The 12,344-nt window shown below is 38.5% G+C and overlaps 1 protein-coding gene across 2 annotated transcripts in view; it reads left to right on the forward strand.

Moving 5' to 3' along the window:
• The window catches only part of THEM4 (thioesterase superfamily member 4), a 47,452-nt gene extending 37,959 nt beyond the window's left edge, over positions 1-9,493 (forward strand). Inside the window, exons 5-6 of one of the 2 annotated variants that reach the window (XM_036015729.1) lie at positions 6,743-6,867; positions 9,122-9,493. In XM_036015729.1, the coding sequence (XP_035871622.1) occupies positions 6,743-6,867; positions 9,122-9,180 (184 nt within the window). In that variant the 3' untranslated portion in view covers positions 9,181-9,493. Of the gene's footprint in view, positions 1-6,742; positions 6,868-9,041 lie in introns of both variants that reach the window. The other variant, XM_028502984.2, reaches the window with a different exon arrangement.
• The last annotated feature ends 2,851 nt before the right edge of the window (positions 9,494-12,344 follow it).

The following is a 12,344-nucleotide window of genomic DNA, read 5'->3' on the forward strand; positions in this document are numbered from 1 at the left end:
AGCCAGCCCCGCGCCTGCCAGGCTCGTCTTTTCCTACCAGTCCGGATGAACGCGTCTACTTCAACTTCTTGGCTGCCCGACTTCCATTCAGATAAATCCTCTGCCGGATCTGGGTGTTATTCTGATAGTAAATTATTGTTGTAAATTATTGGTTTTCTAATCTTGGTTGTGCGAGGAGATATGGTGCGTCCACCTATTCCTCCATCTTGCCGGAAGTCCCGAGACTTCATATTTCTTACATACACCAGTCATAGGATAAGTCATAGGAAAATCCTGTCCCGGGGACCATAAATTTCCCAGCACTTCTCATGGTGCTGGTAAATGAATCAATCCATGTAAACACCTACAACAACATCTGGCCACATAACAAATACTCAGTAACTCATGTTAAATACTCTGTTAGCAGCTTGCTATTGTTGTTGGTATCATTACTTTTACTTCTAGCAACAACAAGGCACATATATGCCAGGACAAGGAATAACTACAAACATCCGTGATTCCTATTAATGGAGAATAATGCTAATGATCAGAAAAATAGTAGATTGTTCTGTGTGTTCTCATGATAGGCAGGATGATCTGACTGCTATAGATCACTTTGGTTAGTATTGACATCTTAACAGTATTAACTTTTAGTTCATAAATGCAGTATGTCTTTCCACTTATTTGTATCTTTCTAAATTTTTTTAGCAATGTTTTGTGATTTTCAGTGTACAAGTTTTGGGCCTCCTTGTTTATTCCTATGTATTTATTTTTGAGCTATTGCAAATGAAATCATTTTTTAACTTCCTCTTCAGATTGTTTGTTGTTAGTGTATATAAATGCAACTGGTTTTTGTGGGTTGATATTATATCCTGCAACTTTGCTGAATTTATTTACTAGTTGTGACAGTCTTTTGTGGAAGCTTTGGGGTTTTCTACATATAAAATCGTGTCATCTGTGAACAGAGATAATGTCTTCCTCAATTTGGATGCCTTTCTTTTTTTTTTTTTTTTTTTTTTTTTGCCTAATTGCTCTGGCTAGGATTTGTAGTAATAAGTTGAATAGAAGAAGTGAAAGTGGTCATACTTGCCATATTCCTCATCTTAGAGGAAAAGCTTTCAGTCTTTCCCCAATGAGTGTGGTGATGTTAGCTGTGGGCTTTTCATATATGGCCTTTAGTATGTTGATTTATTTCCTTGTGCTTGGCACATTAGGATACATAGACAAAGCAGCTAATTATTAGTGGTAGCTAGCCAGGTGAAAAAAAAAATCTCAGCATTTCTATGGCCCATTTATGGCATATTGGTTGGGAAGCTCTGGATTAGACTTCTTCATGCAACATGGCAGACAAGAAATTCCAGAGGACATTCCCCTTTCATAACAACTAGACCCTGTGCCAAATTCACAAGGAAATAAACCACGATAAGTGAGAATCAGCAGAAACCATGAATAACTGATCAGGACTTATATATCATGATAATCAGATACACAACATAAAAGAAAAGATGAAATCACAAAAAGAGAAAGCAATAAGGAACTATAAAAAAATATTGAGCAGATTGGCCACAGAACCTAAAACTTTTAGAAATGAAAATGTAATTGTTTAAAGACAAGCACTCCTCAGTGGATAGGTTAAAAGGCTTTAAACCTGCTGAAAGTGAACAGAAATAGAGAACTGAAGAAATTACCCTGAATCCAGCATAAAATAAAAAAAGAGATGAAAAATATAACATAGAGGTTAAGGTCTAGAGGACAAATGAAAAGTTCAAATGCGCTCTATTCAGAGTTCTAGAAGAAGAGGGTGGAGAGCATGGAAGGGATATCCAGTATTTGGAGAGATAATAAATGAATATATCCTTGAACTAAAGAAAAACATGAGCCCGCAGATATAGAAAGCACAGCATAATCAAGCCAAGATAAATCAAAATAAGTTCGTGTCTAGATATATCACAAAGAAATTAAAGAATACTGAAGGCAAAGAAATCTTAAAACAGTCAGAGATAAAACGGTACTCAGAGCAATCTTGTTTCTTAGAAGCAGGAGGGCACCATCACACTGTCAGCTAGCTTCTCAGTAGCAATAGTGGAAGCCAGAAGATAATTACATGTCTTAAGAGCCCTGAAGGAAACATGTAACCTAGAATTGTCAACAGACAGGGACCTGGCCTGGATCAGGTCTGCTTCGAGCTGGCCTGTAGTGTATGGGCTCCTGACTTCACGCAGGAAAGCTTTCACAGTACAAGTCCAAGTGATTTTGAGAATGTGCTTATTAAAGCTGGGGACAGTCAAACAAAGGAAGGATTTAGGGTAGAAGAAGCAACAGGGGAGAGCTCAGGTGGTGCTCTGCCTTGGCTCCCTATAAACATTATATGAAAGAAGTGAGCCAAGGTGGGACTGCTTTTAACTCACTGGAAAGTCATAGGAAAGGGGAGCCTTTGCAGACAGGACCGGGGGTTGGCCTAGGACAAGCTGCCACTGCCTGCTGCTCCCCTGGTTGCAAGTCTCATGGGGACCCATAGAGGTTAGGAGGCAGTAAAAAGTTCATGCCCGAGAAGGGGCAAGGTTGTGCTCAAGAGAGAGCCCATGCTGGTATTCTGTCTTCAGGATTTTGTCTCTCTTCATAGGGGAGGGTTTCAGCAGAATATTCATCAGCTTTTCAGGTGCTGTTTTTTGTTTTGTTTTGTTTATCCTTACCCGAGGACATTTTTTCATTGCTTTTAGAGAGAAACATTGAGTAGTTGCCTCCCTTATGCACCTGCACTGGGTGCATCATATACCCCCTGACCAGGAACTGAACCAGCAAACTTTTGGTTATAGGATGCTGCCCAACCAGCTGAGCCACACTGGCCAGGGCCAGGTGCATTTTTAATATGCCTGGTGCATAATAAATTAACAGGTAGGGAAGTTTGGGATTAGTCTTTAGTCTGCTTTACTGTTTCACTTTTATGTTGGATCATTCCAGCTCTAATTGGGTTTTTGGTTTTTGTTCCCCTGCCTTTATAAATCCTTGGGTATGGCTGGCATAAATGGCATTAACTGAGTCTCTGTTCTCTATCTCCCCAAACAGGATGATTTAAGCTATTTATTCTCTGGTTAGGGAGGAGACGTATAAACCATTTGCTCTGGGATCTCATGATTCACTAGTTGACTGTGAGTTGTTCAGAATTGTTTGGCTTTGTTTAATTATTTTGTCTCAGTTTCCCCATTCCACTTACCCAGAAATTTGCCCAGCTTCTTACTATCCTGCCTCAGAATCATGCTTTCAGAAAAACTAAAGTTTAAAAATTAGGGAAAAAGACATTTTTGTTTCAACAAAATGGAGAAAGTTTATAAACAACAGGACCATACCTAGGGAATTTCTAAAGAATGTACTACCGAAAGAAGGAAAGTAATCCCACCAGGCAGAAGGATAAGAAGACAGTGAGCAAATACATGAGTAAACATGTAGACAATGTAACTCTAAACAGTCTACATATAAGTAATAATAATGTCTAAATTCTTGGAAGTAAAAAAAGGACAGGTAAAATATTGAACAAAAATAGCATGTAGTTTGGGAGAGGGTGAACATAAATTAATGTTCAACATGTTTGTATTTTTCAGTGGAGAGGAATGAATGTATAACTAAAGCCTAAACTAGTAGAAAAGTAAAAGCAAGGTAAATAAAATAAAATTCCATTTTTAAAAATGTAAGAAAGAGAGTCAAATGGAATGCCAATAAAAGAAATATCTAAATACATCAGTAATTGCATTAAACATAATAAATTGACCAAACTGTTATTTCAAAGGAAGAGATTATAAAATTATTTTGAAAAAAGAGATTATAAAATGTGAGAAGCTATAAACTGTTTAATTAGACAAAAGGAAAGAAAATATGCCAGGAAAAAGCAAACGAGAAGAGGGCTAGAATATCAAAAAATACATATAATTAATTGTTTAAAAAGTTATGTTAGGGATAGAGACAGCTACTTCATAATAAAAGATTCAGTGTAATAGCAGATAGTAACAATTCCAAATCAGTAGGTACCTAGCAAATAACTTCAAAGTATATAAATAAAACTAGTGAATCCAGGGAGAAATTGACTGACTAATTCACTTTCATAGTGGAAGATTTCAACACACTGTTCTCAGTTAATGATAGAGAAACAGACCAAAAAAATTAGAAAAGAGAAATTTAAACACCGTGAAATAACAAGTATAATGTATTGGACAGATATAGAACCCTATATCCAGTAATTGGAAAATATACTTTCTTCCCAGGTACACATGGAGCATTTGCAAAAATTGATCATGTAGTGGTCCATAAATCAAATCTCAATAATTTTAAAGAATCAGAATCTTACAACTAAGTTCTATGGCCACATTAAATTAGAAGTCAAAAATAAGGGAATTTGTTTAAAAACCTATAGTAAATCAGTTAGGGAAACACTAGCTACTATTAATAGTACCAACATTTTACTTACTTAAGTCAGTAGACTCTTTTTGTTTATATTTAGTCGTGGGTGGTATTCTGGTCAGTGAGGGACTTCCCCTGAAATGATTCAGAGACCAGGGATCTTTCCCTATTCTCTTAGGGCCTCAATGTCTTCTTTATTCAACTATTCAGACTTCCTAGTATTTCTTTTTTTCAATTTTGATATCATATATATCTGCATGTTTTTTCATTTCATCTGAATTTTAAAATTTATTGACATGAAGTTACTCACAGTATTCTCATTTTGTTATCTCAGTTAAATCTGTAGTTATGACCTTTTGGTCTTAATGGTATTTATTTATGCTCTTGTTTTTCTTGATCTTTCTTGACAGAGATTATTAGTCTTTCAAAAAGCCATCTTTTGGATTTGTTAAGACTCTCTGTTATGTGTATATATATATATATATATATATGTTTACCTCTTTTATTTTTAAATTTTCCTTTTTATCTCTCACCTCTTTTCTGCCTCTAATACTGTCTTAGTAAGTTATGTAGTAGAATTAAATTAAGGAAAATTATTTGAAGCCTGTTTCCTATGCCAACCAAACTAATCTGTGCCTAAATATTACTTGCATTTACAAAATTATATTTCATAAATATAGTAGTTATATTCATATGTATTTTCTGAGATCCTTTCTCTTAGCCTGTCATTAATTAAGGACTCTTTCCAATACAAGAGATAGAACTCTTAACTCACACTAGCTTAAGGAAAGAAGGGAACCTGTTGGCCTGTGTGGTTGAGAAGACAGGTGTGGCTGGGTGCAGGTGTTCAATGATGCCATTAGTGTCTCGGCCACACTTTCCTCTGGGTCTGCTTTATCCCCAAGTACCCTTCCTAATGTAGTGCCACAATGGTCACCAGGAAGGCTGGTGTTTTACAAGCCTCAGCAGATAAAGAACCCAGCCACAAGGGCTCCAGTGCAAGTTCCAGGACTGACCATTTTGGCCTTTGCCCAACCCCACAACTATTCATGTGTACTGGGGTGATGGGAGTCAGCTGTCACCTCTAGTCAGTCTACATGGGTTAAGAATGGGGGTCATTCCCCAGATAAGGGAGATTAGATTGTCAGTGGGTGTGATTGACAGAATGAGGTGAGGGGTAAGACATGGAAAAGGAAGGGAACAATGTTAGTAGAAAAGGGGGATTTGGGCAGGCTAGAACACCCAATGTCCCTTGGGTCTTAGCAAATCTTGAATTGTCCCAAGAAATCTTTTCTAAAGCTGGGTTGTTCCATCAAGAGGTTCGGAAAAGCAAATGGGAGGGAAGAGTGAGCAAAGGTTAATCACAGTGATGACTTCCTTTCCACCTGGAGTAGCTCCTTCACCCACATGGTGGTACTATAGGAGCACAAAACACATCTCCCTGTTCTATGTTGTTCTGCCAGCTATAATTTCACCTTTGAAGGAATATCTTTTTTTAAAATTTATTGATTTAAGAAAGAGATAAAGAAACATCAGTGTGTTGTTCCACTTATTTATGTATTTATTAGTTGATACTTACATGCGCCCTCACCAGGTACCAAACCCACAACCTTGGTATACAACGCTCTAATCAACTGAGTTACCCGGCCAAGAAAGGAAGGTCTTTTTCTTTATAGTAGTGTCCTCCAGGATTCACAAAGGTGACTGTAGCCCCCAGTCACATATTGCTATTTGAATTTAAATATAAATTAATTAAAATTAAATAAATTTAAAGATTCATTTTTTTCATTCACAATAGCCACAATTTGAATGCTCAGTCACCTGTGGCTCCCATATTGGACAGCTTAGATATGTAACATTTCTGTCATCACATAAAGTTCTGTTGGACAGCTGTTACCAGCAATCTGTTGTTATTAGGTGTCTTTCTAGTGAAAGTTACTCTAAAGGGATTGGGTGACAGATTTTGATTATGACAGGGAAAAAGAGAGAAGCTGACTGGGACTATCCCATGGTCCTCTTTTTATTTCTTTAAGGGATTTTAGCCCCCTTCAGACTGCGTGGGATCAGCAGCTGGGACAGCCTGTGTGATTCCATCACAAAGCTGGAATCCCTGGGGATCCTCTGAACCTAACCCAGCAGGGCAGTCAGGGACTAGATACCCTGGAGCCACCTCAAAGCAGTGGTGCTTGGGAGGAAAAGGATGCGAGTGGCTGCTGGTGTCAGCATTGTTAAGGAATATTTCATTTAGGGTAGTCAGCTCTTTCTGAACCCAAGTATAATAAGTTGCCACCCCTTGTCATGCACTTGATCATGTCTCAATGTTACATAAATCTGATAAAAACTGATTTTTTTCCCTTTTTTTCTTCTGCAGACCTGTCCCCCTTTGTTCTGTTGTTGTGATCAATAGCCACCTTGATAAAACTGAAGGAAGAAAACTGTTTATTTCCTGTGATGTTCGGAGTGTTGATGAGACTACCCTGTACTCAGAGGCAACAAGTAAGAAGCTGCCGCTCCCTTTATTTTGGTTTGCTTTAGTTTGGTTTGAGGTTTTTTGTTGTTGTTGTTGTTTTGTTTTTTTGCTTTGGAGTATTTGTTTGGATTTTGTTATTTTGTTTGTGTTTTTCCAGGTCTTATGGTGGTGGTGCTGGTTTTTGTTTGTTTTGCTTTGGTTTTATAAGTCACACATGCCCAGAAGTGTTTAATTCCCTGTCATTCAAAGAATAAGTTAAGAATGAAAATATTCCTTATACATGCCAGTAGGGAGCTATTTGACGTTATTGATCAAAATTACCAAGTCATGTACCCTTTGACCCATTTCCAGGACTTCATCCCACAGGTGCAAAATTACAGTGCACATGGCTGTTCTGGTGCCCTGGTGATTGTGTCACTCAGGCAACATTATGTGGAATAACAAAAGATTAGCAAAACACAGATATCCATAGATAGAAGACAGGTTAAAAAGACTACAGTTTATCCGTAGACTGTATTATGCATGCCATAAAAAGCACTGTGGAATGTTGTGGTGCCATAAATAAGAATAAGGAAACTCTTCATGCATAATATGGAGCCCTCATTGATATACAGGGTCCAGCACAAATAACTCCCCCTTTTTATTACAAAATCATAAGCATGTAATTCTGTAACATAACAACATCACACTCAAGCACACCATATGACATTTTAGGTGAAATGTTCAAATTAAAACTATAAAATATGACACCCATATTATTACCCTACCAACCACACTCAAGCAGGCGTTACTTCTGCTGGACCTGTACATTGAATGAAAAATACAATATGCAGATATTATCATTAGTGTAGAAAAAGTAAAGAGGTTCTTCTCATTCTCTTCCCCTTTTCTTCTTCTTTCCCTTTCAACCCTTCCTTTCTTCCTGAATAATTTATTCAGTAGTTATACAGTCAGGCATGGTAGGCACAGGGTGAAGGAGAGGCCAAAGGGAGAGGTGGCTGCCTCGGCCCAGCACCGTGTCGGAGCCTGAGTGGAGCACCGAGGGTGTCCACACGGGTGCGTGGCCCAGCTCAGGGTGTCAGAGCCCAAGCAGGGTAAGCAAGGCTACTACACAGACAGTGGCGTGGGTGTAGAGCCCACCGAGAGTGGGTGGTATCAGTATGAGCTGGCAGTCAAGAGAGGCAAGTTTCTCCCTGTCGGAGAAGCGAGTTCCAGGTGTGGCAAGGTGTGGCAAGTTCTAGGTGTGGGAAGTGTTGGACATGTGTGTCTTCCCAGACTTTTGCTTTTGCAAATAATGTTGTGTTGAGTAACTTTATATTGTCATTTTGTACAGATTTTAGCAAATTAGTCTCCAGTGGTTTAGGAGCAAACAGTTCTTTGTAGTGGTCTCACAGGTTTTTCGTAAGCTTGAAATTATTTCAAAGTGAAAAATAAAGAAGTGGGAGGGAAGTGAACATATCTGTAGATATTTGTATTGCATGAGCTATTCTAGGAGAGCCACACACGTTAATATTGGCTGCCCTTGGTAGCCAACCAGGTAGGTTGGTGTATAATTACCTATAATTATTTTATATTAAACTAATCTTTTTATTGGATACATACACTGTACATATCTTCTTTCAGTTTATATAAGTTGTCTTTTATTTTCTTTAAGAATTATCTTTTTTATGAATAAAAGTTTTTAATGTTAATGTAGTCACATTAATTAAATTCTTTTCCTTTATGGTTAATGCTTTTTGTGTGTTAAGAATTCGGGGTTTTTTGCCCTAAGCATCAGTTGTTTGCTGAAATAATAGATGAGAGAAGAAGGAAGAAGATTATGAATAATTTGAATACATAAATTTAAAAACTTCATTTCAGGCTGTGGTTTATACTTCCTATCTTACCAAACCTTTCAGTATCACAAAGGGTACCAGATGGCTCACTTGTAATTTTACTTGCTTTCACTTCCCGACTGTCTTTAATGGAAGTGGCAGTGAACCATAAAATGACCAAGTGGCTACCTCGGGAAGATAGTTAGAGTATTGAGATAGTCAAAAGTTGATTCTCGATTTGGCTGAAAAATGAAAGGTAGAAGTTACAAATATGAATCTAAATGCCTTTCTTTGAATATATATATTTCTATTCAGAGAAATCCCATCAGGTTGAAGTCAGTTGACTTATTTTCAGGTTTTCTTTGTTTGTTTGTTTGTCTATTTAGGTTTATTTATAAAACTGGATCCTGAAAAAAACTCTTGATGTGGAAAGAGCTTCTGATAAGTTTCACTCCACCTGCATAAGGCTCTCCTTCCTCCAGAAGAAAATGTGGCCCCAGTCCTGCTCCACTCACCCGCTGTTGAGCACCCCCATAGAGTGAAGCCAACTAATACTGCCTTTCTGAACAGTCTTCTGAATACAACTCCAGGAACTCTATTGCTACCTTGTAAACTTTTAAACATAAAAACACTTCCGGTGAGAGTATCAGCAATTTTTTGTGTGTCCACCTTAGAATAAGTGGTTTTCCTGAAATTTGAATGGGCTCTCCCTAAGGTGATATCTGCAAACTTGGACATGCCAGAAAAACTAAAGAAGTAACACATATGTGGGTGCATAGATGCATGTGTGTGTAATATGTACATGTGTGCATTCATGATTGATAAATTACAAAGCTAACTTTGTTGTGTCTTAACAAATCTTTTTGAACTACAGTAGGGAACACAACTAGTTCTTGTAGGAATAGATACCTCAGTTCAGTTCTCTTGGATTCCAGGGGTTAAACCACTGTGCCATTTTTAACCTGGGCTATGCAGTTGTGTCTTACCAACAGCTTAATTTACCATCACTGGAAGGAGCCTGGATTTGTTTCCTACATGTCATAGTCTATTCAAGCTGCCAAAACAACATACCACAGACTGAGTAATTAATAAACAACAGAAATTTATTGCTCATGGTTCTGGAGGCTGGAAAGTCCAAGATCAAAACCCCAATATGGTCATCTTGGTGAAGACTTGCCTTCAGGTTCATAGTGCATGCCTTCTCACTGTGTCCTCATATGAGGAAAGGGGTTAGGGATCTCTGTGGGTCCTCTTTTATAAAGGCACTAATCCCGTTCATAAGGGCTCCATCCTCATTACTTAAGCATCTCCCAAAGGCTCCACCTATTAGTACCATCACATTAAACATTAGGGTTTCAACATAAGAATTTGGGGAGGAGCCCTGGCTGGGTGGCTCAGTTGGTTGGAGCAATCCCGTGTACCAAAAGGTTGAGGGTTCGGTTCCCAGTCAGGTCACACACCTATGTTTCAGGTTCAATCCCTAGATGGCTGCGTACCAGAGGCAACCAATTGGTGTTTCCTTCCTCCTCTCTCTCTTCCCCCACCCCTGTCCCCAATACACCCTAACCTCTCTTTTTTCATCTTGCAAAGTTCTTGTCTATCTTTCTCCTAAGCTCCAAGGGCTCTTCTTTTGCTGTAACTTGTTTCCTGAACCCATGTTTTCTATGGCTCACTTCTACCTCTGCAACTTTCTAAATCACCTTTCTTTTATGAAAAAGAAGGAAAAGAGAAAGACCGCAGCAGACAGGTCAGTACAGAGGTGAGTTTGGCAGTTCCTTTTCCTGGAAATCCTGATAGAGCCTGGGGAAGTGCCAGGGAGCTGCCTGCACTGACAGCTTTGCAGTTTACACAGCTAGCAACAGCCACCCTTTCTTCCCCATCTTCCTTCTATTTAATCCTGAAATTACAGAGATAATGGGCTCTTAAGATGTCTCTAACAGCTTGCTTTTCATGGACACTAGGCATGTTTAAATATGTGGAGCCTAAGCAGTGAGCCCAGCACTGCTGTCTAGTTTCACCTAACAAGTAGGAATTTAGACATTGAAGGTTCTTGAATCATTTAGTGAATCTGAACAGGTTTGCAAAACTGCTAAAGCACATCAGACCTACATTCAAGGCAAAAGAACCTAAATGAAAGAATGCCAAATAACCAAATAACCTTTTCTTAAGGAAAGAAAAATGCCTTCATTTTTCTTTCTCTTAAGTGTGCTTCCACCTCCCTTTGCTATCCACTTGTAATTTTAATTCTCACACTGGTTTGATCACGTCCAGGGTACATTGCAGCATATGACTGAGACTGCACAACCCCAACTGAAAGAAGAGTAGAAGTTCCTGGTAAGGTCAAAATGGTTTCTCTGCTTTGCAGCAGACTGTTCTCAAGCTTCATCAAACCCTGGCATTCTTGCCTTCATCAGGTTGTATTTTGATAAAGTACATTTGGCTAAAGAGTCAGAAAGGAGGGAGGTACAATCAGAATTGTTGCCAGCTCCACTCTGTCACAAGTTTCCTCCATAAACCATGGAGCTATTCCTCATTGCCCATTATCTTCTCTCTAACAGAGTGGTAAGTAACGTTTTGAATGAAGGTTAGGAATTGCTCTGACCGGTGCAGCTCAGTTAGTTGGGCCTTGTCCCGCAAAGCAAAAAGGTCACCGGTTCCTTTGCCAGTCAGGGTACGTGGATTGTGGGCTCAGTTCCCAGACAGGGTATGTACAAGAGGCAATGGATTTCTCCTTCTCTTTCTCACTCCACTCCCCTCTAAAAAATAAAATCTTTTTTTAAGAAAAGATTGGAAACTGATGTTGTCCAGTGTTCAAATATCTTTGAACTATCAGTACAAGCTAGGGAGTGAGTTTTTGTCTTAACCACAGGTTTCTAAATTTCTAAGAAACATAATAGAAAGATAGTCATGTGCAGAAATACATTGTTGGAGGAATAAAAAAATGAAAAATACTATCTTTTTTCTCTACTGGGAAAGCAAGAATGAAACAAAAGGGAGTTGAGAAAACCTTTTCGTTCTGTGTTAAGGAAGCTTGTGTCCTTCATGTTCCTACGTTTCCCACCCCATCGCCCTCTTGGGACCCTAGCCTTTTCTCTATGCCAGCGGCCAAACTCCTGTTCTGCCCAATAAACAGCCATGGTGGAACCCTAGCCAAATATATATTTTTCAGTACCAAGTATACAACATTCTCTGTGATAGAGATAATAAGGCAGATTCTTCCTAATTTAAATCGCCAAAAGTAAGTCATGGATTTTATGTCTTGGAAAAGTTGGAAATTTGTGTCCTGGCTGCTGTGGCTCAGCAGATTAAACGCTGGCCTGTGAAATGATATGTCTCTAGGTCAGTTCCCAGTCTGCAAGCGGCAACCAGTTGATGTTTCTGTCCTCTCTCTCCTCCCCTCTCTCTAAAATAAAATCTGTAAAAAAAAATTTCTTTTAATAGTATTTTTGATCGGGCACTACTATTATAAGCTCAGAATTACAGAATTGGTTTATTCCTCATCTTACCTATGGATATAAAGTTAAGTGGGCTACAGACAAAGACACCACGAGGAGAGAGTAAAAAAAACTACAGACCAAAAATCCTCGACAAGATACTAGCAAACTGAGTCAAACGGCACATTTAAAAGATTAAAAAATAAAAGATTATACATCATAACCAGATGGAATTTATTCCAGAAATACAAGAGT

Source organism: Phyllostomus discolor, chromosome 14 (genome assembly GCF_004126475.2).
Source record: "Phyllostomus discolor isolate MPI-MPIP mPhyDis1 chromosome 14, mPhyDis1.pri.v3, whole genome shotgun sequence".
Taxonomy (NCBI): domain Eukaryota; kingdom Metazoa; phylum Chordata; class Mammalia; order Chiroptera; family Phyllostomidae; genus Phyllostomus; species Phyllostomus discolor.